The sequence below is a fragment of the Oryctolagus cuniculus genome, chromosome 18 (genome assembly GCF_964237555.1).
Source record: "Oryctolagus cuniculus chromosome 18, mOryCun1.1, whole genome shotgun sequence".
NCBI lineage: Eukaryota > Metazoa > Chordata > Mammalia > Lagomorpha > Leporidae > Oryctolagus > Oryctolagus cuniculus.
In genome coordinates this window covers 22,846,879-22,872,897 of record NC_091449.1, presented here as the reverse complement: position 1 = coordinate 22,872,897, position 26,019 = coordinate 22,846,879, and the positions used below count along the sequence as shown (strand labels likewise).

The 26,019-nt window shown below is 58.0% G+C and overlaps 3 protein-coding genes across 6 annotated transcripts in view; 1 reads left to right on the top strand and 2 right to left on the bottom strand.

The window, feature by feature from the left end:
* LOC138846705 (TBC1 domain family member 3D-like) overlaps nucleotides 1–26,019 on the bottom strand; it is a 90,768-nt gene that overhangs the window by 1,622 nt on the left and 63,127 nt on the right. Inside the window, exons 1-9 of one of the 4 annotated variants that reach the window (XM_070063235.1) lie at nucleotides 9,427–10,516; nucleotides 7,378–9,275; nucleotides 6,825–6,932; nucleotides 4,327–5,759; nucleotides 3,218–3,338; nucleotides 2,487–2,581; nucleotides 2,058–2,123; nucleotides 1,330–1,429; nucleotides 802–954 (exon numbers count right to left, since the gene is read on the bottom strand). In XM_070063235.1, coding sequence (XP_069919336.1) covers nucleotides 802–954; nucleotides 1,330–1,429; nucleotides 2,058–2,123; nucleotides 2,487–2,581; nucleotides 3,218–3,338; nucleotides 4,327–4,350 — 559 coding nt within the window. In that variant the 5' untranslated portion in view covers nucleotides 4,351–5,759; nucleotides 6,825–6,932; nucleotides 7,378–9,275; nucleotides 9,427–10,516. Of the gene's footprint in view, nucleotides 1–801; nucleotides 955–1,329; nucleotides 1,430–2,057; nucleotides 2,124–2,486; nucleotides 2,582–3,217; nucleotides 3,339–4,326; nucleotides 5,760–6,824; nucleotides 9,276–9,426; nucleotides 10,517–26,019 lie in introns of those variants that run through there. The other 3 variants (XM_070063236.1, XM_070063238.1, XM_070063237.1) reach the window with 3 other exon arrangements.
* LOC138846570 (major allergen I polypeptide chain 1-like) lies at nucleotides 13,490–14,458 on the bottom strand. Its single transcript, XM_070062679.1, has 3 exons — nucleotides 14,357–14,458; nucleotides 14,037–14,224; nucleotides 13,490–13,639 (listed from the first exon to the last, which is right to left on the bottom strand). The coding sequence occupies exons 1-3, from the start codon at nucleotides 14,415–14,417 to the stop codon at nucleotides 13,610–13,612; spliced, it is 279 nt and encodes a 92-aa protein (XP_069918780.1). The 5' UTR covers nucleotides 14,418–14,458; the 3' UTR covers nucleotides 13,490–13,609.
* On the top strand, nucleotides 18,495–20,549 carry LOC127485426 (major allergen I polypeptide chain 2). Its single transcript, XM_051828420.2, has 3 exons — nucleotides 18,495–18,617; nucleotides 19,382–19,563; nucleotides 20,308–20,549. The coding sequence occupies exons 1-3, from the start codon at nucleotides 18,548–18,550 to the stop codon at nucleotides 20,419–20,421; spliced, it is 366 nt and encodes a 121-aa protein (XP_051684380.1). The 5' UTR covers nucleotides 18,495–18,547; the 3' UTR covers nucleotides 20,422–20,549.

Sequence of the window (26,019 nt, the reverse complement as noted above, 5' to 3'; positions counted from 1 at the left end):
CAGCGATGCTCCGGGTCCCGCTGCCTTCTGTTGGCCCGAGGCTAGGGCTGCAGAGCCCACACTCAGTTGCCCTTGAGTTCTGCCGCGGGGCCCCCAGCGCCTGCCTCTGTGCCCAGCCCTGCTCACAGGAGTGCACTCGGCCCCCACAACTGGGCTCAGGGCACCTGGGCCTTCCAGGGGTTCTCAGATGGCTGAAGGGGATCCAGTGCCGGCAGGCTTTACATCACTGCACAGGGTCTCCCACAGCCCCACCTCCCTCTAGCCCTGCCCACATGCAGTTGGGAGCCCCGCCCACCCCTGTCCTAGGAGGGTCCTGTGGGCAGACAGCTGTGGTCATCGGGCCAGGAGGCTGTGTGGGGTAAGTCGGGGAGAGCCCCTTGGGCAGGCAGGGCCACTTCTCATCTTGCCGGAGTGGGGGTCCAGCTGTGCTCTGGGCTCCTGGGGGCACTGAGCCAGGGCACCTGCTCCAGACCTGGGCAGGGCAGCTCAAGGCGGGGCCTCCAATCCACTCCAGAGTGGGAGTCAGCCGAGGAGCCAGAGCCACAAATGTCCTGAGGACAGCTCCACGGCCCGGCCCCAGAGTGGTGCGGGGAGAGCCGGCACCCACAGGAGGATGCTGGGAAGCTGCCCGAGGCCCCGCCAGGCCATGCTGTCAGAGCTTCAGAAAGCAGAACTGCTGAGCCCGGGGAGGACAAGGAGGACCAGGAAGAGGTGAGGCCCTGGGCAGGGATGTCAGGGCCTGGCACTCCCACTACTGACTCCCCCAAGGGAGCATGGGATGGGGCCATGTGCTGGACTCACCTTCGGGAGGCAGGAGGCACTGGAGCTTCCCCAGCTCACGCATGGAGGCCCGCAGCTGCCTGATGACCGCGTCCTCGCTCAGAGACCAGGCCTGCTTCAGGGTCACCTGCAGGAACTCCCGGAGGTGGTCCCGGGGCATCTTCAGCAGGCGCTCTAGACATGGGGGTGGGTGTCAGGCTGGGAGGGGCCCTAGGGATGGCGCAGCCACCATGGCTGCTCCAAGCCCTGTCCCAGCACCAGACATGGGCTGCAGACACCCTTGGACACCCTTGGGTGTCAAGCCAAGCCCTGGAGGGACTGCTCAGGGGCCAATTTCCAGTGCGATGACCCTGGCCACTTCTCCTTGTGGTCTGTGGGGGCCTGGGATTGGGGATGCAACAGGGGGATTCTCAGTGCCCTCCTGAAGGGAACCCAGGCCTCCCAAACCCCCTCATTCCTCCCTCAAGCCCTGCTCACGAGGGACAGGCAGGGGGACCCCCAGCTCCTCCATCCCCAGCACCCGGGCCTCTGTGGGCCCTGAGGACTCACTTTGATGGATCTTGAGGGCCGTGTATGCCATGGAGGGGAGCACGTGCTCGCCCTCCAGGATGTATATATCCCATATTCTCAGAGCCAGGGGGAACGGCACCTGGGGACAGAGGCATTGGAGGACCCGCCCGTCAGGGTCTCAGCAGGGCCCACAGGGGTGGGTGTGCAGTGTCACTCCCCTAGGACAGAGGGAGACTCCAGGAGGCTGATCACACAAGAAGGCCAGAGCTCCTCCTGGGAGGGGAGGGGAGGCCATGCCTCATGGCCACATCCCTGCCCACTCAGCGAACCAGACCCACAGAGGATGACCATGTCCTGTCCTGGACCCTGGGGGTCTGCACACTTTGGAAGCCACACTGGAGATGCCAGACACCCCAGGGACCTGGGGGAGGGGTCAGCCCTTGGGCTGTGCTGCCAGCAGCCTCTGCCATGGGGGGTCTATGGATCTCCTGCCTCTCACTGTAGGGCTCTGGCCTTTGCCAGGCTCTCAGGATGGGTCCTGGTGGGCCCTGTCCCCTCCTTGCTGGCTCTGAGGCTCAGCCTCAGCTTGGACCACCCTTAGCAGGGCAGGGCAGGGTAGGGCTGGACAGGGCCTGCCTGGTCTGCACAGCAGGCTCCCTCCTGTGTCTGCTGGGGCTGGGGGAGCTCAGAGTCACAGGCCACCAGCACCAGAGAACCAGGCACTGGGGCAGGAGCTTCCCTGGGCAAGGGGTCCCCGGGGCACTTACCCCATCCAGGAAGCACTGGATGTACCAGTGGGCGGTGGAGTTCTCCAGGCACACACCCTCCTTCTCCTAAGAAGAGGCAGAGGCAGAGGGGGCTCAGGGCCCAGGGCCCAGGCCTGACTCCCTCTAATCTGAGCCCTGGGGCAGAGCCCCTGGGTGCAGGAAGCCCAGCAGCAGGGGCATCCCCCCTCCCAGCCATGCAGGTTCCTGAAGGGACACAGGTCCCTCAGTCCACTCTGCTCTGGGGACAGCGTCTCCCTTCAATCTACGCCAACTCTGGGGGACCAAGTGCTGGACAACAAACCAACACCCAAGCTGCCGCGGACCCCCGTAACCAAGGAAAGTTTTGGTGAGGACGTGGCCTCCCCTGGCTCAGGAAGCAGTCCCATGAGCCCAGAGCCCCCAAGAGGAGAAAGGAGATGCTTAACTTACCAGGTGTTTCTCCAGGGAGGGGAGTGCGCGATGCACAATGAGCCCCAGGTGTTGCTGGAATCGCTCCAGTTTGGGGGTGTTTGGTTTGTAGAAACCTGAGTAGAATCAGCCACACCCCACGTGAGAGCCTCCTCCTAGGAAGGCTGGAGAGCCCCAGGCCTGGGTGGGGTGCTTCTGAGCACTGAGGGTCAGGGGAGGCTGGACCAGGGGCAGGTGGGGATGAACATGGCCAGGGCAGAGGATCTGCTTGGGAGGTGGGTGCAGGTGGGTGACTGTGTGCAGCCCAGGCCAGGCTGCCCCTGGAGCCTGCTGTGGTGAGTGCTGTCAGACTGGGTGACTCCTGACCATTCCAAGACTCAGGAGCGAGGAGGGGTGACCCTACAGAGGATGCTGCCTTCCACAAGTTCCCTGGGTGTGGCTCTGTGCTTGAGAGTCTGCGTAGACATGTGTGAGGCAGAAGATCCAGAACCGACCTGAGTCACTGGACAAGGACAGGACCCCTTGTTCTGAAGGTTCCCACACCCAGGATGGCCATGGCTAAGCTGCAGGGACTTTGGGTGGTGGTAAAAGAAGGGGGCTGCCTCAGTCTGGGAGGCCTCTGCCAGCCCTGGCTTCTAGGGAGTGCCCCACCCCTCCCCCCCACACACAGCAACACTGTCCTGCAGATTCAGGAGCCAGTGAGGGCCGTGCACGGACTTGCATGCACTGGGCCCCACACGCCATCCACCTACCGAGCATCGCGTGCTTCCTGCTTTCCATGAGCTGCACCAGGGCCCAGAAAGAGTCCTCCTCAGGCATATACATGAGCAACAGCGCCACCACATGGCTCAGACCCTGGCTGTAGCCCACCTCCTGCAAGATCCCAGAATACCTTTAGGAGACCTCCCCTGGCAAGAATGATATCCTAGGATGGCCACCTCTCAGGGAGATCAGGGTCACCCACCGAAGGGTCTAGGAAGATTTAGGCACAGGGAGCCCCTGTGCCTGAATCCTGCCACTTGGTGTCAGCTGCCCAAGAATTGGAGCCCAGAGAAGTTCTCCAAGTTCCTGGAGGGAATCCTGCAGGGCCTGAGCTTAGGCAGCACAGGGGGAGAGCTCAAGTATGGACACCTGTTACCCCCAAGATGTCAGCATGGGCCAGGTTGCTGTGGGAATCCAGATCCATGCCCATGGAAGCTTCTGGACCCCTGAGCTCTGCAGGTGAGCCGGTGGCCCTTTCTCACACGAGGAAGAAGTAAGCCAGGAAGTGCTACCAGGACCGGAACAGGAGGTGTGCCTCTGGCATGGGTGCAGGCCTGGGCTTCCTGAGTGCCAGGCCCCCTGGGAACCAGGGCACCAGGCAGGGTTGGCCAGTGGCAGGTCAGGGGGTGGGGATGTCCAGGCCTTGCTGGGTCACCCATGGAGCCCTGCGCCTGCTCCACTCATGGGAAAGTCTGAGTGGGTGGTTGTGGCAGTGGCGCTGTACAGAGTGGGATTCAGGCCCATGGGTCCAACCACAGGGCTGGTGGGTGTAATGGCATCAGGGGACCCAGAGCAAAGTCATACACCTGATCTGCCCTGCCTTCGCCCCCCCGCCCCACTGTGTGGAATGCTAGCCCTGGGAGGGGCGTCCCAACATGGCCAAGCTCCTGGGGTCTGGAGACCAGCCCAGGAGAAGGCTGCCTTTCTCCTCCCAGAACTTGAGGTTGGGTCCAAGGAGGCTGAGAGCCTGGCCTCTACCGCTCTTCCTCGGAGCTGTGGATGAGCGAGGCCCCTCAACCCATGCTGGAATCTCTGTGACCAGGGGTGCCCTGCAGGGACTGCTGGGATAGCACCTGCACTATGATCCCAGAATACTCACGGGATTGTAGACAGAATAGGCCATCAGTATGTGGAATAAGGCCTGTTGGCTGGAAGAGAGAGGACAGAGGCTGTGCGTATTGTGCTGCCGAGGCTCTGAGTGCAGCTCTGCCTAACAGAGCCTGACAGCCACACGCAGGGCCCGTGACACTCTGCTCATGCGCAGTGACGTCGTCAGGGCACCTGCGTGTTGTCCACCATGTGGGTGAGCGCCGCCTGCAGGGACACGCACACCTCCCAGGGCGCAGTCCCGTGCACTTTCATTTCCCCAGGTGGGTGTTCAGGGCACAGGTGAGCGTCCCACTGTGGGAGTGCAGTCCCGTGGGTCCAAGCTGTGGAGAGTCAGCCTCCCATGCACGTTCAGCCTGGTAGGGAGCAGCTCCTGTCGCCTGTGTGTTCCCCATGAGCCCCCTTGTGGCCCAACTCCCCTCCTCCCCAGCTGTGGCCACCCCTGCCCTGTTGTGTGTCCCAGGGGTCGGCCTCTTGCAGACGTCCTGTGAGTGGATCACAGCACGTGTAGGCTCTGAGGGATGCTCCTCTCTTAGCAGAATGCACCTGAGAGGCCTCCAGGTCAGCCCAGCCCGAGCCTCGTCCTGCCTCTCACTGAATCCCGTTCTAGGATTCAGCTGTGGCACGGGTTGCTTCTCTGTCTCCCCACTGAGCATCGTGCAGGCTTCCCCTGCATCCAGTGACTGTGAACACAACCCTGAAGCGTGCGTGTGTGTTTTCTGTGCACTCGGCTGTTCTAGTGGTTGTGTAAATGTGCGTGTGTGCTGGGGATTCGTGTGGGAGGTGTGTGTTTCTCATTGTGACACGGCCCTGGGTGCTGCCGTGGGCCTGGGCTTCTGTGCTCTGTTCCTCGCCTCATGTTCTCCCCAGCACCCGGTGTCCTCAGTGGTTCTATTTCCCCCATTCCCACAGCTGTGTGCTGGTGCCCCTTTGTGGTGTAGGGAATAAGTGTGTGTTCATGCGCTGAGGAGGTGAATTGTGTGTGCTTTCATGAAGGGTGCCCCCGAGCCTGTGTTCCCGGGGTACTGGGAGGCTGCCCACTGCTTCCTTGTGACTGAGTTGAAGGGCTCCTTGAATATTCTGGAAACAACACCTTTATTAGATAGATTGCTACTATTGTCTCCCCTGGTGTTTCTTTTCATTTCATTCTCTCCACAGTGTCTTGGGAAAGTTTGTGTACTATAGAAAAGGCAAGTTTGTTTTCTGTGCTCAATGAACTGTTTTAGGCTTGCACCCAATCTTCCCTAGGGACCCCATGTGCCCCAGGACCCTTGCTCCTCCCACCCGCGGGTCCTCCCCAGCCCAGAGGCCTCACTTCATTCCGTAACGTTCCCGGAACATGAGGTGGTTTCTGAAAGTCCATGCGATGGCGGAGTCGATGTGATGGAAGTGAGTGGTGCCCAGCCTGGCCAGCTCTTTCATCTCCTGCAGGGCAGGGACAAGGGGGAGGGGCAGCCTCAAGAACTGCACAAGCCCCATTGCCACACAAGGACCTCAAGTCCACGTCAGCTCTTCTGGCTGACAGGGAGAGTTCCCTGCTGGGTCCCACCTTGAGGGAGGGTCATGGGCTCCCCACTTGCCTCAGTGCCCACGTCACCCCGACGGTCAGCAGCAGACAGGGGCTCTGAAAGGTCCCTGTGCACTTCCCTGCCTGCCTCAGCTCTCAGCACAGACGCGGTCTGCCCCCAGCCAGGCTTCTGAGCCTCCTCGCTGGCATCTCAGGCCCTGCCCTCCAGGAGTGCCACAGCCTGACCACTGCCCCCTGCTGCCCCCTGCTGGAGGGGCCCATCTCCATCTCGACATTGCAAGCCACCCTTGGCTTGGAGCTGAGCCTGGGCAATGACTGTCTCCAGGCCCAGCTCCCAGGGCCATCCCCAGACTGCAGACTTGGGGGAGGCAGGTTGGGCCACACAGCTGGGCCCTGCTCCCTGATGGCAGCCAGGGGCCATGAGAGCCAGCTGCAGCTGACAGCCCTCTGCTCACACCAGTCCTCCCTCCCTCCTTTCCCGGAAGCATTGAGAGCTGTCTGACCATTGGACCGGCCTCTCCAGGCAAGGGCAATGCCAGGGGCTGCAAGTCCATGTGAAGGCAGGGCCAGCTGTGGGCAGGCCTAGGTGAGGGCCGGCCAGCTGCGGGCAGCCCATGTTAGCACAGAGCCTGTGGGGCTCCCTACCTCACACCATTGTGATCTCATCCTGGGAGACCCCCGCCCATCAGGGACCAGCAAGTCCTCTCTTCTGGCCATATGCCAAGCTGCCCAGGTGAGCTCAGCAGAGAGCAGGTTAAAGCCTCTGGCACAAAACACACCTGTCCAGTCCCAGCTGGGTCTGAGGAGACGTGGAGGAGGCACTGACTAGGATCTAGGGAGAGGAAGGCAGGATGGGGAGGAGGCTCCCGAGGGCTCAGTGAGGGACGGTCCTCCACGGAGACTCAGGCTCCTGAGCAGGCCTGAGCAGGCCGGGCCCCCTTGGGCTGAGTGCAGAGCCGTACCGCGTATTTGCCTGGGTTCTGGGCCTTCCTCTTGTCCACCTCCAGCATCACAGCCCACACCTTCCCGCGCACCTGGGCAGGGATGCCTTTGTAGATTCTGCGCTGAAACTACAGGAGAGAGGAGGCTCTGGTGAGTGCTGAACGTGGCCACTCGTGGAGGCAGCGCAGGGTGAGACAGCGGAGGGAGAAGCCAGGGGCTCCCTGTGTATTGGCAGAGGGAGGATCTGCCCAGAGGGGGGCCTTATGACCCACAGTGACTGGAGGGCCAAGGGCTCAGGGGCACCGGCTCTGCCGTGTACGGACTGGCCGCTACAGGGCTCCTGGAACCACGCCTGCCCTGCATCCGGGATTGTCTTCAGCAGTGACTTCAGGTTTTCTACCAGGACAGTGTCCTGTGTGTATGGGGAAGGTGTGCCCATGACCTGTGTCCGTAGGGGCTGGACAGTTGCCCCTGGGCATCTGAGAGGCAGGCGGTGCCTGGCACAGGAATGGGCACTGCTCAAACCCCAATTCAGCTCTCAGTGTTCCCGAGGGGCCCTCATCGCCACGGTACCTTGTCGCTGCCGCGGTATTTACTATGGTTCTTGATCATCTTTATCCACTTCTGGATCCTTCGTACCTCCTGTTTACGCTGGAAAACGAGACAGGATGGCGTGAGCCCAGCTTGGGGCTCCAGAGGGGCCCTCATTGCAGCTCAGGAGCTCTGTGGGCACTCAAATGGAAGGAGCCAGAAAAGGCACAGACCGTGAGCCCCAGATCTTCTGTCTGGGGGAGCATCGGTGGCCTGGCCTCTGACCCGAGCTGCCCCGTCTTCAAGGAAGAGCCCCTGAGCTCCAGCCAGGTCACTGCCAACCATGCCAATGAGTCAGGGCGGCCGACAGCAGACGCCCCTGAGCTGCGGCTCACTTCTGGGACAGGTGAGTGTGGTAAGATGTCAGCAGGTGCCGTGTAAGTACTGCATCGCGGGACTTTATGGCACTCCCACTCACCACTGCCGAGCCCCATGTTCCCCCTCCGCCCAGCTCTGCTTCCAGATGACTGGCCCATGGCCAAGGACTTGTCCTTACCTTTGCCCCCGGGGTGCTGTCTTGGGGCAACTTCTGCTCACTGGAAAGCAAGGGAGGCGGAGAGGTGAGGACAGGACCACAACAGGCACCGCGACCTCCCTAGTGGGCCAGGGAAGGACCAGCTTCATCCTCTCAGCCCAGGGGACTGAGACGGGAAGGGAGGGGCTGGTGACCATGAGCACAGGGAGCCTAGGGCCAGCAGGGGCTCTTGCTGCCAGTGGCGGGCTCCAGGCCTGTCAGAGGTCCACCTTCGTGGGTGTGTGGCAGCCCCCCACAGTGGTTGGGGGGTGGCTGTCCTGATCAGGGCCAGACTGCCCAGGGCTGAGGCAGCTATATCCCACATCAGCTCTGTCCAGGACGTCACCCTGGAACTGACCGAGTCCAGGTGGCCTGCCTGAGAGATGCTCAGTGCTGTGAGTGTGCACCTGGGGCTCGAGGCACCTGGGACCCCCACACCCCTCAGGGCCTCCCACCACCCACCCTCCCCCCTGTGCCCTGACCTCCTTAGGTACACATGCGCCCCACCTCACCCCTCCTCTGTCAGCCCGGACCCTGGCCATCTCTCCACCACTCTGCTCCTACTTATTCTCCAGGTTCTGGCACAACATGGAGGCAGAAGCCCTTATCCCTGTGCTAAGGTGGGCTGCTGAGTCATGCCAGAGATGGCCCGAGATGGCTCCATCCCTACAGGTCACCGGAGCCCACCCTCCAGCCACGGGGCCTCTCTCCCTGACATCTGTGGGAACAGCCTCCATGTCCGACTCCTGCCCCCAGGCCCCACTCCTGCCAGCACAGACCCGGGGGCAGGGCCCTCAGCTGCACCCTCCCCACGGTCTGTACTGCGGGAGCCCACAAGCAGGTTCAGAGCCACAGAGACCACATCCCTGGCCATCCTTCAGACTAGGTCTTCGTAAGCCTTGAGCCTGGCCCCTGAACCCAGGCACCTGCTGGACAACTGCCCACATGCTAGGCTGGTGCCCCAACCCTGTGGACACAGCTCTGGAGTGGCGATGGCCAGGCTGTGTTGCCTGGGAGCATGGGGACCCGTAAGCCACCCCCTCTACTTAACAGAAACAGAGACCTCAGAGTAAGAGTGCCCAGTGCTTGCCCCACGTCCAGCTCTGTCCCTGCCTGCAGTCCTGAGTCCCAGGGTCACTCAGCTCTGGCCAAATGCTGACCAGTGCCTGCCTGTGACCACAGCTGGGCTCAAGGTCGGGGCCGGGGACAGTGTGCCGCCTCATGTTGGGGTTTCTGACCCCAGTCCCGCCCTGGGGTGAGCTGGGGTGCAGACGACTCACTGCAGGAACCCAAGCCTGTCTGGGACGAGGCAGCCGCCCTCATCGTCCTCTTCATCAGGCTCCAGCAGTGCCGCTCCTCTGCGTCCCTACAGCCGAGAGGGGACCCGGATGAGAAGTCACTGGGGGAGCTGTCCGCCCGTCCCCTCCCCCGTGTCCCCATGGCGGCGGGGTCTGGCTCTCACAGGCATAGTCCTTGAGGCAGGGCCCCACCTCCTCCCCCAGCACCCTGGCCCGTACCTGCTCATATTGTCTGATGAGCGCTGCTCGCTCCTGGGCCCTCCGGGACCTCAGGGCATTCACATTCAATCTGTAAGACACACATGCACATGGGAGCCAGCATTGCGGAGCCCACAGGAATGCTGCCCTGAAAGCTGTCCCCCTGGTCAGAGCAGGGACAGCCACACAGCCAGGCAGGCAGGCACCTGGTGGCCGGGTCCCTGGAGGATAACTTGTGCAGAGCTCAGGGACTAGGGATGGTTGGGGAAGGACAGCCCCACCTTGCCTCCCCTGCCCTCGGAAAGGACGCTCCTCCCCCAGCCTGGCATCCATGTGTCCTCCAGGGAGCCCAAGTCCCAAGTCTACGGGGCTCCCTGGCCTGCTCCCATCTCCCGCATCTCTGGGGCTCTCAGAGCCGGCCTCCCTGCCCCACCTGATACCAGCTGACCCAACACCTAGTCTTGAACCTGTGTCCAGACTGAGACTCACACCCAGCCCATTCGACACTGGTGACCAGCAGAGCGGGAGGAATGAGATGACTGTGTACACACTCTGCACACAGGGGCAGCACTCAGAGCTCCACCACATCACTCATGGAACCCAGTGTGGGAGACCATGGAAACCCACCTGGGCACTGGGAGGGACCTTCCCCACACCACAGCTCATGCAGAGAGCAAGTGCCACTCACCTCCATCGCGAATCCATGTGATTCTCTGAAATGCGCCTGCTGCCTACACTACCAACTGGTCAGTTGGGCAGTAGACGCACTACTGGCCTCTGGTCGCCTCCCAGCCCAGAGTGCGCATCTCAGTGACTGTGACATCACAGAAGCCTGCCAGCCAATCCCTAGTGGCTCTGCTGTGGCAGGGCTCAGGGTCCTCAGGCCTGGCTTCATTAAAGGTCACCAGAAGTGGGGCCTGTGTTCTCCCCAGGGCCCAGGTGAAGAGGGCAGGGCTCTGGCAGAACTGCCCCGGAACCAGGGGTGCCAGGGCCCTCTGCCACCTGCCGTCACGGTCCCAAGTCTCAGGCAACCAGCACCTCCCGCCCCTCCTTTCTGCCTCTGCAATTGTATTACAGCCCAACTGTGAAGGCCTCTTTCTTTGAACACAAGGTCGCATACGGAGCCCCACATACACCTGTCCCCACACTCCGGGGCTGCCCCTGCCATGACCTGAACTGAGACTCCTGGGGGAGCAGCCTCCTGTCCTACCACAGGCCCCACCCCAGCACTGCCACCCTCTGCTGCCCCTCCTGCTCTGTTCCAGCCCTTCTTCTCTGGACTTGTAGGAGGTGGACACAGGGGTCCTCTGGGATGGAGGGCAGGGGAGCCTCCCGCTGAGCACCACCTGCACAGGACCTCAAGCCAGCGTGGCCCAGCCTGTCCAGAGCGGGAACCAGGGCCCTGTCCTGGACACGGGCCAGGGCTTCAGGCACAGAGCACTGAGAACTCCTGGGCACCAGCACCTGAGCCGCATGCTGGTAACACCGGGCTGCTGCTGACCATAAGGACAGGGACAGCACGCGTCAGGCCGCAGGCAGGAGTAGCCACAGGCCCGCAGCTCCCCGGGGTGCTGATCGCAAGGTTGCTCCCCCTGGGAAAGTGGCTCAACCCTCCCCCAGCACCTCCTTGGTCCTGGGCCCCACACTGCCCCTAGGCTGCCACCTGGGGGCCACAGTTGTTTTTTTCTCCTCAAGGGCCCACTGCTCTGCCTCCCTGCCCACTTCCCCTGCCCTGGCATGGAGACCACAGGGTGCAGGGCCCTGGTCACCCACACACCTGCTGGCCTCCTCTGTGGAGTGTGAATGAGTGCACAGCTGCCCCCCCCCCCAACTCAGCTTCTCCGCTTTAAATTGCATTGTAAACTCTTTTGGAGATTCACAAAGTGCTGTAAAATAACACAGCGAGTGCTGAATGGGGACCACTCAGCTTCAGCAGTCTAATGTTCCTAATTGGGTGGAAGACACCCATGCGTTTTCCTTTCTCTGCCTGAGTTCAAACTCCAGATGCCTAGGCTTGGTGTTCTCCACATTGCACTTTCCTTCACTGGGGGGGAGGTTTGTTCCCCAGAGTCCGTGTGCAGGGAGCATGGGTGCATGGGCCCCAACCCAGCTCCTGCATGGACTGACGCTGGCCTCCTGGGGTGACTTAGGGTGCACAGGGGTGAGTTCCCATTGTTGTTGCTACAAATGTTTCCTTACTATCAAGGTGTTGTTACAAATGTTTGATTCGTGAATCTGGGTGGGGGGTTGCTTCCATCCACTGTTCCCCTCACCAGAGGCCTATAGTGGCCAGTGGCTGAGGCCTTAAAATAAATAAATCTTTAAACAATAAAAATTAAACTTCAAGATAAAAGCAAGTTCCTCTGCTTCTCTCCCTCTTTCTCTCTACATCTTTGACTCTACCCGCCTCTCCCTGCACCCCCATGGGATGTTGGCCACTATGTTGCATGCAAGACGAAGGCCGTCCAGAGCCGTGAACCAATCAGCTCGTGTGGCTTGGACATTGCCCCAGTCTGTGGGATTCTGTCACAGTAGCAGAGAGCTGACCGAGACACCTGGTGTCGCCTGTGTTCTCACTGAGCATAGATTTGCATCTGTCGGACGGGGTGTGGTGGGACACAGCCCCAGGGTCCCACAGGGGGGGTAACGAGGGGGTCTCTGCTCCCCAAGCCCTCCCGTCCCCTGGGCTCCCTTTCACTCCTGCAGAGGCAGGGGTCCCCCATTGCTCCTCTGTGGAGAGAGCTCAGTGAGCACAAAGAGCAGGTCTCCCCTGGGGTAAGTGCTTTAGACAGAGTTTGTGGCACCAAGAGGGGTGTGGGACCTTTAAGAGGTGGGCAGAGTAGGAGGTTGCTAGGTGAGATGGGGTGGGGCCCTGGGAAGGGGTGAGTGCTGGGCTCCCAGAATCAGGGCTGGGCCAGGCCAAAGGCAGGAAATGCATCTGGGTCTCCCTCCCTTGTGGGTGATGGAACCCCAGTGCTTGGACCACCACCTGCAGGTGCCACCTGAACCCCCGAGTGTGCATTAGCGGGGATCTGGAATGGCAGCCAAGGAGCTGGGAGTAGAACCAGGCCCTCTGACTGGGGATGTGGGTGCCCCAATCCGAGATTTCACCGCTGCCTGGAGCGCCCACCCTGACCCATTCTCTCTGTGAAGGCAGCCCAGGTACAAGTGTGGGAGAAACAGGAAAAGGATCAGCCCACCCTGCCCCCACCCCAGCAAGCCCCCAGGGACAGGAGCAGCCACTCCACCCTGTCTGGGCCTCCCAGCAGCTCCTTGGTCACCAGGATGTCACAGATGCTCCTCCCCAGACAGCCCTGTGCGAGTGCCCTCAGTGAGTTGTGACAGAGCAGGGGGCAGGTGGCAGATCCAGGCCCAGAGGGCACAGACAGGCATGCAGGGGGCCTGAGTCAGGCGGCAGCATCATGACCACAGGGCTGAGCCACCACAGACACCCAGACCCTGGGCCCACTGTGCGGGAGACCCCACACGGGGTGTGTTTGCGGGGTCACAGCTGCGTCCACAGTTGGGGGTTGGCACTGGGACCAGCTGAGGGAGGAGAGAGGATTGCTGGATCATGGCCAGGGACGTTCATGCCCCCTGGCCTTTAGGTCTTCCTGTCCGGTCAGGGACCCGTTCCCACCCCATATGTCCCTTGGGCCTGGAGGTGGGAGGTCTCATATCCATCTACAGGTGGGCGCCACTGCCACCGTGCATGGCCACACACTGAGCAGCCAAGCAGGTCTCCCTGCAGAGGGCGGGGCAGCAGAGTGGCAGCTGCTGTGCAGTGTTGGGCACGCGCCCCGGCTCTGAGCCGCAGTGTGCTCACGGTGACGCTGGGACTCTCCCTGCCGCTCTGAAGCTTGCTGGCCGGCTATGCCTGGTCGGTGACGCATGTGCCTGGTGGATCACAGCCACGGCGATGTTGATTGCACCCTCACCCACCCGCCCCACACTGCACCCCTGCAGGAACAACACGGACAGCCCTGGATCCAGCCACCACTGGCAGTCACGGCAGCCGGCCCCACTGCACCACCCGCCTCCCACACCCACGCCCGGTGTCCGGTCCAGCACTGAGCAGACTCTGTGCAATGCGAGCTTTTATTGTTGCCTCCTCCAATGACAGGCCGGCAGGCAGCAGGTGGGCTGTACCTGGTGACCACGTAGGCGCGGGGTGGCCCTGGGTTTTCTGGCCAGGAGGGCTCCCTTAACAAAGAGGATCTGAGAAGATTTTATTCTGCAAAGAGAAGTCGGGACACCTGGTGAGGCCGGGGCTAAGAGACACCTGCAGGGCGCAGGCACAGGGCACTTCCTGGGGAGGAGCTGTAGCCTGGCACTGGATCTGGGCAGCTAAAGGCAGATCCTCTCCTGCACCCCGGGTGCCTGAGAATCTCTCGTAAAAATCCCTCCTTTGATCAGGAATGAGGAGGAGGTTCTCTGTGGGGGGTGCAGGTGAGGCTGGGACAGGCAGGGGCTACACGGAAGGCCTGGCAAGGTGACAGGGGCACCGGAGGCCTACAGGAATGCACAGACCCCAGTCTGCTGGCCCCTTCTGTCTCTGGCACTCTTGCAGCCTAGCAGGGCCCGTCCCCGCCCACGCTCCACCTGCAGTCAGGGTTCCCGGCTGGACTCACCACGGCACTGATTGCGTGCCCCTTATCCTCCGCTGTCAGTTTCCCATCAACGCACTGCTTCAGCGCCAGGGCGTTTTGCAGCACTAGCGGGTCACTTTGGTAATTTTGCACATAGGAAACATACTCTTCAGGGGATCCGTTCAGGAACACGTAAACATCTTCCTGCACAGCCGGGCAGATGTCACAATCTGGAGAGAAACGGAAGGCATGGGTCACGGCAGGTGCGTCCCTTCACCCGCCCTGGGAGCCAGCACTGTCCTGGAAAGCTGGCCCCTGCCCCCAGAGCACCCCCAGCCCAGGCGCCCGTGGCTGGCACCCACTGGCAACAGAGATCAGGAGCCAGGCAGAGCCAAGCAGCGCCAGGCAAGCAGCAGGCTTCATGGTGCAGGGACAGCCGCTCCCACCGCGGGGCCCTTTATACCTGCTCCGTGCCCCCAGTGGGGCAGGAGGGGCCTGTCTTCCCGGGGGGGGGTTCCCTCCATGCCCTCCCAGGCCACAGCTTGCATGACCTGCAGTTGCAGAGGGCGCACGTGTGTGTATTGATATTGGCCAAGTCCAGCCCTGGATTAACACAGGGCTTGGCTCCTTCTCCCTCTCTCTTTCCGGGGATCTGACCATGGGCCCATGCCTGGGTGCAGGGAAGGTGCAGAACCAGTGGAAACCCTGGCTAGGCAAGGGGAGAAAGTGCCACACAGGGCCTCTGGAGCCCTGGGCCAGCTCAGCCTCTCGCACCTTAGCTGGGACCCTGACTACCAGCTGCTGTGACTATGGGAACTGCAGGAGACCCAGTGCCAGTGTGGCGGGCAGGCCGGAGTGCAGGTCCTCTGCTTCTCTCTTGCACTCACACCCTGAAGGCTAGGGGACACGGGGTAGACCAGTTGTCTCTAAACACCTACTTGGCATTTGACCACATTCTGCTCTTTGGGGTTCGAGGGCCTTGGCTGGGCTGGGAGAGACGCCCAGGTCCTTGTCTTCCCGTGGGGAGAACAGAACCGGGACACAGAGAGAAGTGCAGCATTGTGGAAAGGCATCGGTGGTGCACAGTGGGAGACGTGAGTGGAACGCCCTCAGGAGACAGCTGCCCTTGCCCAGGCTGGGATCACCCTCATCTTAGGGAAGATGGGAAGGAGCAGGGGCTGGGGGTGGGGCTGCAGGGGGCCTGGTGGTCTCCAGGAAGGTGTCCTGGCTTCTGGACCAGGATGGAAAGTGAGGCTCAGCTGTGGGGTGAGCAGTGTGGGTGCCGAGAGTCCTGTTGTGTTGCATTGGCGTGGAAGGTGCTGGGATTGGGCGGGGCCGTGGGCATCCTGCCTCCCCATCCCTTCCTCACTCCTGGCTCGCCATACCCAGGCCAGATTTACAGAGAGGTAGTGGCAGAGTGAGAGAGAGAGAGCAAGAGAGGTCTTCCATTGCCGGTGCACTTCCCAAATTGCTGCAACGGCCAGAGCTGTGCTGATCTAAAGCCAGGAGCTAGGAGCTTCTTCCAGGTCTCCACACAGGTGCAGGGGCCCATGGCCATTGGCCATCTTCCACTGCTTTCCCAGGCTACAGCAGAGAGCTGGATCAGAAGTGGAGCAGTTGGGACTAGAACCAGCGTCCATATGGGATGCCGGCACTGCAGATGGCGGCTTTACCTGCTATGCCACAGTGCCGGCCCCTCCTTCCGCTTCTAGAGCCTAGCTGCCTGCAGTCTCAGACTTTCTGCAGGAGCTACAGGAAGGCTAAGGCCCCGCCCACACTCCTGCCCCCTTACCTAGGGTTGGCTCCTCACCGCCCCTTATGTACTGCGCTCCCCGCCCCACCCCACCCCCCGCCGCCATCTGCCATTCTCTGTGGTTTTTCTTCCCTCCTGGAGGGGTGGGAGGGGTCAGGGGCCCTGGGAGGTTTGTCAGAGGAGCTGAGGGTGTGGCCCATTTCACATTTGGAGGAGAGGACTGCAAAAAGTTCATGGAAACTGGAATTTAAAGAGATTTGAGGGGCGGGCATTGTGGTACAGCAGGTTACGCTGCCATTTGACTTGCTGGCATCCCATATGGGAGCTCCAGTTCACATCCCGGCTGCTTCTGCTAATGCATCTGGGAGAGCAGCAGGACATGGCCCAAGCGCTTGGACCCTTGCTCTCAAAGGGAGACCTGGATCGAGTTCCAGGCTCCTGGCTGCAGCCTGGCAGAGCCCTAGCTCTTGTGGCCTTTGAGGAATCATCTCTCTCTGGGTCTCTCCTTCTTTCTCTATCATTTTGTCTTCTAAAAGAATACATAAATAATTTTTTTTTAAAAAGGATAAGTTTATTTTAGTGCAAAAGTTTTGAAAATCACATATCAGTTTTGATAATAGCATCTCCCGGGAACCTTTTGAAGGCCCCTTGTGTATAAGGATAATTTAAAAAGTGAATATTTTAGATGTTTTCATGTCAGAATGAAGCATTGTTATTTTAATGAAGTATATCTGAACATCTATGTAATTTAACTTTATTTTTTTTTAAGATTTTATTTAGGCCAGCGCTGCGGCTCAATAGGCTAATCCTCTGCCTGCGGCGCCAGCACCCCAGGTTCTAGTTCTGGTCGGAATGCCAGATTTTATCCCGGTTGCCCCTCTTCCGGGCCAGCCCTCTGCTGTGGCCCGGGAGTGCAGTGGAAGATGGCCCAAGTGCTTGGGCCCTGCACCCCATGGGAGACCAGGAGAAGCACCTGGCTCCTGCCTTCAGATCAGCGCGGTGCGCTGGCCGCGGCAGCCATTGGAGGGTGAACCAACGGCAAAGGAAGACCTTTCTCTCTGTCTCTCTCTCTCACTGTCCACTCTGCCTGTAAAAAAAAAAAAAAAAAAAAAAAAAAAAAAAAAAAAAAAAAAAAAAAACAAGATTTTATTTATTTATTTGAGAGACACATGCAGAGAGAGGGAGAGACAGAGAGAAAGTCTATTGGCTCACTCCCCAAATGGCTGCAACACTGGAGCTGTGCCGAACCGAAGCCAGGAGCCATGTGCTTCCCCCTGGTCTCCCATGTGGGCACAGGGACCCAAGGACCTGGGCCATCTTCTACTGCTTTCCCAGGGAGAACCCTGTGCCAAACAGGATTCACATCCGGCAACTGCTTTTGGCAAAGAAGCACCCAGAGCTGAGCGCCAGCTGCCCTTTGTCCACCTGTCTTCGGGGCTGGGAGCTTTCTCAGCCTGTCCTGGGTTTTCTGACCTTGCCACTCTAGGGGAGGCCTGGCCAGGGATGACCCAATGTCCCCTACACAGAGCTTGTCAGGGGACTTCTTGTAGCTTGGACTGGGGTTGGAGAGTTTGGGAAGAAAACCAAAGAAATCAGGTCGCTTCTTGTCACCAGGCATCCAGGTGTGCATGACAGCTGTGGCTGACCACGGGTTATCACCAGAGCACTGTTCACGTCTGCCAGGGAGGGGCAGTAGCTCCCCCTGCTGGAGGGGAGTCAGCCATTGACTACTTGGGGTCTCTCAGGAGTATTTGTCTCTTCTCCATCCGTCTGCTTATGCAGTCATCTGTTTATATCAGGATGCACTCACATGTGGGGTTTTATTCATGGCTATAACCCGATATTGTTACTCGTCTTGCTGCTCACCGGGTTCCAGATAAGAGCACAGGCAGCTGTCTCAGGCTCGCTTCTGCTTGCGTTTCCATGGACACCCTCGTCTTGTTGGTGCCAACACACTGTGCTCCTACATCGGAGGCTGGGGGAGCTCTCTGGAGGGTCTAGGCAGAGCAGCACTGCCCCTGGCTGACCGGGCGCGTGGGCCTGTAGAGTTGCAGCTCTCAGGGGCCGGACAACTCAGTCTGGGGAGATGCCTCTCTCCCGCCACTGCCTGTGGGTGCTGATGGAGGCACGGGGCACTTCAAACCGCCCAGGGGGCCCTGTTCACTGAGGAAGAAGAGGGAGCCAGGAGAAGGGGCCAGGCTGGAGTAATGGGAAGCAAGAAAGGCCCAGGACGTCATGAGCTCCCACAGGGTGAGAAGGAGGCTGGAGGAAGGATCCAGCTAGTGAGAGCAAAGGGGTACCGCCAGACCTAGGAAGCCGCCCGGCCACCAGTCCTGGGCCCCCATTCCTGACCCAGCTACGATGCTCCCACCCTCAGCCCCGGGCTGAAACGCAGGCACGCGTCAGTGTTCTGGACAGCGTGTTCGCTCCCTTTGGCAGTGTAGACATGACCTTGATGCTTCCTGTGATTTTTCTCTTTGCATTTAAGGGGATTAGTGCATTGGGAGGCAGAAGAGGCGGGAGGAGGATGTGGAAAGCTGAGGTGACCCTGGGGCTGGGACAACAGAGCACTTGGCTCAGGATGGAGCCACTCAGAAAGGTCACTTCTCCTCCAAAGCCAACAGCGTCAGGCAAACATCCCCACTAGCTCGCTCCTCGCAGTGGGAAAGGCTTCCCATACTTTTCACCCCGGACCTGGGAAACCACAGGGCTGGGTCCTTGCCCACAGGTGGGTGGGGAGCCAGAAGTTTATAAAGCAGTGGCAAGCTGGCCACAAGCGGAGCATGCAGCAGCCTGCACCATGAAGGGGACTCTGCTTGTGCTGGCCTTGCTGGTGAGCGGAGAGCTGGGCTTGCAGCTGGGAGAGAGTGGTAAGGAGGGAATTGGTGGGCTTACTGGGCTGTCACTCACCAGTCATTCCACCTTGATGTGCTGAGCTCTGGGCAGCCTCTGGGAGAGACAGGGGCAGCTGGGAGGTCACTACCCAGGAACGCCACGGAAAACACCAGGGGCAGTGGGTCTTCAGATGGAGGGAGAGGCTTGGGCATGGAGGGGTCATTAGTTGTACACATAGGGGACATGGGGCTTCCTTTACAAAACTCGAGAGAGAAAGAGAGAGTGTGTTCCCATCTACTGGTTCACTCCCCTAGTGCCTGGGATGCCCAGGGGCCAAGCCAGAGTCTAACCTGGAGTTGGAACTCAATGCAGGTCTCCAGGAGCCCAGCTATTGGAGCCAAAACTGTGGTCCCCCAGCGTCTGTGTCAGGCCTGCGCCCGGGCACTGCCCTGTGGGGCCTGGGGGTTTCTGTTGGCGTCTTGGCTGCTGGGCCTAAGGCTCGCCTGGATGGTGCTTCATCAAGGGCACAGGTGTGCAGGCTCTTCTGCTTGGGCAGTGGTCAGGGCCGGGGGTCTTGTTTGTGGCTCCACCTGCTGCTCACTTCTTCCCATAGGGCTTGTGCTCTCTGTCTGCAGTAGCTGCAGTCCTGGGAGGTGCAGGGGTGGCGAGCGGGTCTCTGTGGAAGGTCAGGCAAGAGATGCCAGACACAGGAGCTACCTTCAAGAGGTGGGAAATGTGACCTCCAGGGCTCCTAGCCTGGTAGCTCCTCTAATGAGGTGTTTTCTGGTTGTGTTTTCAGCTGTAGGTTGCCCAATATTTTATAAGATCTTTGGGACGCTGCCCATTGGAGACAGGAACCTGTTGAACGCAGCTTTGGATTTGGTCCATGCTAATGAATCGGAAAAAGAAGCCCTTGGAAAAGTCCAGGACTGCTACAATGAGGGAGGGCTTGCAGCCAAGGCCTTGGATCTGAGGGTCATGGTAATTTCTTCTCCACGTCCCCCTGCCCCCACAGCAGCACACTTAAACCACCATGCACCAACAGACCAGGCAATCGGGGCTACATGACAGATGTGATACACAAACATGCAGGTCTTATTCCCTCTTTCAGCACATACAACCTTCAGCCACTTGCCATGTGTGTCACAGGCTGTGCAGCCCATTCTTTTGCTACATATGTTTCTAAAACACTAAACCACTCACATGCAATTGGTCATTGAAGAATAATACCAGTGCCACACAGAAAGCGTGAGGAATTCCACTGCAGGAGATTTTTAACCTTTGTCTTTGGGCATCTGATTCTTCAAAAGTAAGGTTGATCCAAATGCAGAATTCACTATTATGTGCATTAGAGAGGACCCAGGGGGACTGTTTACAACACATGATGCACTCCCATGCAGCCAACATGGCTGGCAGATGGGTCTCAGGGCTGAGAGATTTCACACCACCCCAGACTCAGCCACCTTGCCCCTCCCCAAGCCCAGGCCACACAATGCCCTGCAGAACCTTCTCAGCTCCTTCCCTCTCTGGCTGGGGAGAATGCTCAGACCGGGTCCTAACACGGGATGTGGGAGCCATCCTCTTCTTGGCCCTAACCAATGCAGCCCCATCTCCAGGAGTGGACATGTGGGTTGGAGCCAGGGTGACCCAGGGGTCCTGGGTAGCCCTGCCCGGGTCCAAGACCTGCCTCTAGCCACCTCTGTTCCCACTCTCTGACTCTTCCAGTCATCCATCACTGGCAGCAAAGAATGCAAACTCCACTTACTGCAGACAGCCAAGGAGGAAGTTATAAAGGCCCTTCCCATTCCCGTAGCACCTGCCAATGCTCTGGGAAGGTGAATATTGCCACTGACGCCTGATCTGAGTGCCATCGTCCTGCCCTCTTCTCACCTGAAGCTGGAACCCAGCACCTGCCCCACCTGCTTTAGTCTTCATTCGGCTGATTCTAATAAAACATGTGTAGCTCAGTTCCGGGTGCCTGGGTCTGTGTGCTGTGTGGGGAGCCTGTGGGGACTGGTGGGAAAGCTTGAGACAAGGCAGTGGGGGAGGGAGCAGAGACCCAATTGGCTATTCAGACTCTGGGGTCTGCACTCAGACAAGACAGAGGGAGATCCAGGGAGAGAGATCCAGACCCTGCCACAGACCGGCTGTTTTCTCCTGACCAGGTGCCCTGTCTCCCCGAGGCTGTTTCCTCACTTGTAAATAAGGTTGGGTGAGGGTGAAAGGTACCTGGAGCACAGGCTGCACCCACATGGATGGAGAACAATGGTGTCGGCACCACGGACAGCAGTCTGGGCACTGCCTTTGTCACAGTTACTGAGCCTCTAGCCCGTTAGGCATCACCCCAGGAGTTGACCAGGCCTGGCTCATCACCAATCCTCTTGTCTCCGGTGGTATTCACATCTTCTGTCTCTGGATTTTTTTTTTAAGGATTTACTTATTCACTTGAAAGACAGAGTTACAGAGAGAGGTAAAGACAGAGAGAGAGGTCTTCCATCCACTGGTTCACTCCCAGAGGCTGCAATGGCCGGAGCTGTGCCGATCCGAAGCCAGGAGCCAGGAGCATTTTCCGGGTCTCCAACATGGGTGCAGGGGCCCAAGGACTTGGCCCGTCCTCTAGCCATAGCAGAGAGCTGGATTGGAAGAGGAGCAGCCAGGACTAGAATCGGCGCCCATAGGGGATGCTGGCGCTTCAGGCCAGGGCTTTAACCTGCTGCACCACAGCACTGACCCCTCTGGATTTTTTTAAAAAGATTTATTTATGAAAGAGTTATAGAAAGAATGGGAGAGACCAAGTTAGGTCTTCTGTCCACTAGTTACTCTCCAGATGGCCACTATGGCATGGGCAGGGTCAAGCTAAATCCAGGAGCCAGGAGCCTCCTCTGGGTCTCCCACATGGGTGTCAGGGGCCTCAGCACTTGGGCTGTATTCTACTGCTTTTCTCAGGCCATTAGCAGGGACCTTAATCAAAAGTGCAACTGCTGGGACATGTACCAGCACCCATATTGGAATCTGGTGCTGCAAGTGGCAGCTTTTCCTGCTACACCACAACACTGACCCCTGACCCTTGAATTTGCCAGTAGAGACCAAGACCCCACACAGCCATGGCCTGGGAGGACAGAGGAGGGGATGGATGGCAGCATTCCCGGAGGAAATTGCCCTGTCGTGGAAAGGGCTCAGGCTCTCAAGTCTTACCTGTAGGATCTCCCACCTGGGTGTGTGATGACCCCTCTGGGTCTACTTCCCACAGCACGAATGGGCTACTGCATTTGCCAGGAGCCCACCTGGGAGTCCACAGGGCAGAGACTAGTTTGACTTCGCTCCAGCAAACCAGATCACTGCTGGTTCAAGTGAGAATGGTTTACAACAAAAGTGACTTTTCCGGTCATCTCTCTCTGCCTGTCTGGGCCAGGGTCCCACAGTAAGGTCGAATATAGAAAGCTGGATGTGGGCATTGGAGCTGAGACAGTCAAGGCTTGAGTCCTGGCTCTTGTCTGATGTGCTGGCTCAATATGCATCCTCTTGTTTGGTTATTCGATGTTCATCTTACAGCTACCAAGCCCGGGCTTCCTGTTGGCTGGATTAAATGAGTAGGTCACACTGAAAGGTCTACATTTCTATTGAGAAATACAGAATGAACCTTGAACAGATGAAGAACCAACTCCTGCTCTTGTGTGGGTGGAATGGACATTGTAGACAGGTTGGCTATTCCACATCCATCTATATGAATCAGTGTTCCAGGGAAGAGTGATCTAATGTTTAGCCAAAAGAATAAATGCTTGAAGTCAACCCAGAGAATGTAGAAGAACAAAAACTATCAGCAGGCTCTTTCTTACCAGATATGTGCTTTCCCACATTATTAGCAGGGAGCTGGATCAGAACTGGGATGCCAGCAGAGCAGGCAGTGGCTTAACCTACTGCATCACAATGCTGGTGCCATATTTGTTATTATTTTTAAGAATTTTGCTTATTTTCATTTTTATTAAAAAGACAGGAGATTATATTTTTTAAAGATTTATTTATCATTTTGAAAATCAGAACTACACACAGAGAGGAGAGGTGGAGAGAGAGAGAGAGAGCGGTAGAGACACAGAGGCACAGGGGCCCAAGGACTTGGGCTTTCTTCTACTGCTTTCCCAGGTCACAGCAGAGAGCCGGACCAGAAGTGGAGCAGCCAGGTCTCGAACCAGCATCCATATGGGATGCTGGCACTGCAGGCGGAAGCTCAGCCCACTACAGCGCCGACCCCAGGAGATTATATATGTGCGTGTGTGTGTGTGTGTTTCCAACCATTGTTTTACTCTCCAAATACCTGCAACTGCTAGGGCTGGGTTAGGCCAACATCAGAATCCCTTAATGCAATCTGGTCCTTTCACAGGGGTGGCAAGGACTCAGGGACTTGAGTCAACATATGCGGGATCAGACGTGGAGCAGCTGGGACTAGAACCGGTGCTCATATGGGATGCCAGCGCCACAGGGGGTGACTTTATCCATTACGCTGCCCTGGTCTTGCAAAATTAATTTTACATTTCTTATATGCTCTAGCAGTCCTCTTAGGTGTTCACCAAGAATCAATGAAAAAAGTTTTTTCTTATCAAAATTATTTTTAAGTTAGAAAAAAATATTTACTTATTTGAAAGGTAAAGTTACAGGGCTAGAGTTGTAGTAGCGGATAAAGCTGCTGCCTGCAGTGCCAGCATCCTATATGGGCACCAGTTCTAGTCCCGGCTGCTCCACTTCCAATCCAGCTCTCTGCTATGATCTGGGAAAGCAGCAGAAGATGACCCATGTCCTTGGGCCCCTGCATCCATGTGGGAGACCCAGAAGAAGCTCCTGGCTCCTGGCTTCGGATCAACTCAGCTCCGGCAGTTGCAGCCAATTGGGGAGTGAACCAGTGGGTGGAAGACTCTCTCTCTCTCTCTCTCTCTCTGGCTCTCCTTCTCTCTGTGTAACTCTGAGTTTCAAATAAATAAATACATAAATAAATCTTAAAAAAAAGAAAGGTAGAGTTACACAGAGAGGAGAGAGGTCTTCCATCTGGTAGTTCATTCCCCATATGGCTGCAATGGCCAGGGCTGTGCCAGGAGTCAGGAGCTTCACCCAGGTCTTCCATGTGGGTGCAACAGCCCAGGAACTTGGGGCATCTTCAGTTGCTTTCCCAGGTGTATTAGGTGGGAACTGGATTGGAAGTGGAGCAGCCAGGATTTATTAAGATTTATTTATTTGAAAGAGTTACTGGCCGGTGCCGCGGCTCAATAGGCTAATCCTCCACCTGCAGCACCAGCACCCCGGGGTTCTAGTCCCAGTCGGGGCGCTGAATTCTGTCCCGGTTGCCCCTCTTCCAGTCCAGCTCTCTGCTGTGGCCCGGGAAGTGCAGTGAAGGATGTGCAACTGTGCGGCTGGGGCCGTCCCTCACCTTGACCCCACTATGCCGATCACTCATACAGAGCGGGGCGTGCAGGGGCAGCCGCAAGCCTAAATCTAGGCTTTTTGATTCTATTTTTCCTGGAACATCTTGAACCTTTTTTTTTTTTTTTTTTTTTTGGACAGGTAGAGTTAGACAGTGAGAGAGAGAGACAAAGAGAAAGATCTTCCTTCCGTTGGTTCACCCCCCAAATGGCCGCTACGGCCGGCACTGCGCCCATCCAAAGCCAAAAACCAGGTGCTTCCTCCTGGTCTCCCATGCGGGTGCAGGGCACAAGCACTTGGGCCATCCTCCACTGCCTTCCCGGGCCAGAGCAGAGAGCTAGACTGGAAGAGGAGCAACCGGGACAGAATCTGGCACCCCAACTGGGACTAGAACTCAGGGTGCTGGTGCCGCAGGCAGAGGATTAGCCAAGTGAGCCATGGCGCCAGCCTCCTGGAACCTTTTGATCTACCCTGGTACCTGCTGGTGCCATCCTCTTTGGGCAACACAGTGTGCAAAGCTGATCTTTCTGACCCCAGAAGATCTTCCAAGACCCTGGCGTGAAGCCCTGTCGGAGCCCAAGCTCTCATTAAACTGTATGCAAACGGACACGAGAACCCAGTCTGTAAGTGCAGCCTTGGGAGTGGAGAGCTCTTGTGAGGAGCTGGACTTTAAATGGAGCAGCTGGAACTCAAATCGCAGCCCGCCAGGAATGCTGATGTCACAGCTGGTGGCTTTACAGGCTTGCCACAAAGCTGGTCCCCCATCCCTTGCTTTTTTAAAGGTAAAGTTGTACGAATCCACTAGGGAGAGCAGCTGTGCACGCTGCTTTTTGCTGGGAAGAGAAAAATGGTGAATTTTTTTCCCCAGTCCCTATTGTGCACCTATTTGAGTGTCACAACTTTTATTAAAAGTAATTTTGAGGGTCGGCACTGTCAGCAGGTTGAAGCCCTGGCCTGAAGCACTGGTATCCCATATGGGAGCCAGCTTGAGTCCTGGCTGCTCCACTTCCGATCCAGCTCTCTGCTGTGGCCTGGGAAAGCAGTAGAAATGGTTCAAGCCCTTGGGCCCTTGCACCTGCGTGGGAGACATGGAAGAAGCTCCTGGCTCCTGGCTTCGGATTGGCACAGCTCTGGCCATTGTGGCCAACTGGGGAGTGAACCAGCGGATGGAAGACCTCTCTCTCTCTCTCTCTCTCTCTCTCTCTCTCTGTGTGTAATTATTTCAAATAAATTTAATAAAAGATTTATTTTATTTATTTGAAAAGCATAGCTATAGAGAGACAGAGGAATAGAGAGAGAGAGAGAGAGAGATCTTCTGTCCGTTGGTTCATTTCCCAAATGGGCACAACAACCACAGCTATGCCTATCCGAAGCCGGGAGCCAAGAGTTTCTTCAAAGCCAAGCACTGGTCACAGAAGCCAGAACAAGCAAGTTTAACCTTACCAAGGAGGGCACTGAACACATTTCCCCAGCACTCGGTGTAAGCAGTCCTCATAGCTAGCATTCTTACAAGGCTGGCTTTTGAGTGGATGGTAGTTGTGCAACTGGTTAGAAACAGAGAGGACAGAAAGAATGACTGGAAATCATCCAGAGACAAAACAGAGCAACTCAGGTCAGGCCGCAGCTCGTGTCCAGTCCTATGGGGGCACTCATTTGATGCAGTCGTTAGGTAGCCCCAGTAAGATGCCTGCAGCCTGTATCAGAGTGGCAGGTTCTGGGGCCTGTGCTGATGTGGACCAGGTAAAGCCGCCGCCTGCAGTGCCGGCATCCTCTATGGGCACCGGTTCAAGTCCCGGCTGCTCCACTTCCAATCCTATCTCTGCTGTGGCCTGGGAAAGCAGTGGAAGTTGGCCCAAGTCCTTGGGCCCCTGCTCCAACATGGGAGACCCAGAAGAAGCTCTTGGCTTCTAGCTTTTAATCAGCACAGCTCTGGCAATTTTGGTCATTTGGGGAGTGAATCAGCAGATGGAAAACCTCTCTCTCTCTCTCTCTCTCTCTCTCTCTCTCTGCTTCTGCCTCTCTTTAACT

Excerpts from the sequence above, each read along its gene's own strand:
- LOC138846570 (XM_070062679.1), bottom strand. The coding sequence starts at position 14,417 with ATGAAGCCTGCTGCTTGCCTGGCGCTGCTTGGCTCTGCCTGGCTCCTG. Across the intron at positions 14,225-14,356 it reads GCTCCTGATCTCTGTTGCCA|ATTGTGACATCTGCCCGGCT; the intron begins GTGGGTGCCAGC and ends GTTTCTCTCCAG. Across the intron at positions 13,640-14,036 it reads GGCACGCAATCAGTGCCGTG|AATAAAATCTTCTCAGATCC; the intron begins GTGAGTCCAGCC and ends TTCTCTTTGCAG.
- LOC127485426 (XM_051828420.2), top strand. The coding sequence starts at position 18,548 with ATGAAGGGGACTCTGCTTGTGCTGGCCTTGCTGGTGAGCGGAGAGCTG. Across the intron at positions 18,618-19,381 it reads CTTGCAGCTGGGAGAGAGTG|CTGTAGGTTGCCCAATATTT; the intron begins GTAAGGAGGGAA and ends TTGTGTTTTCAG. Across the intron at positions 19,564-20,307 it reads CCTTGGATCTGAGGGTCATG|TCATCCATCACTGGCAGCAA; the intron begins GTAATTTCTTCT and ends TGACTCTTCCAG.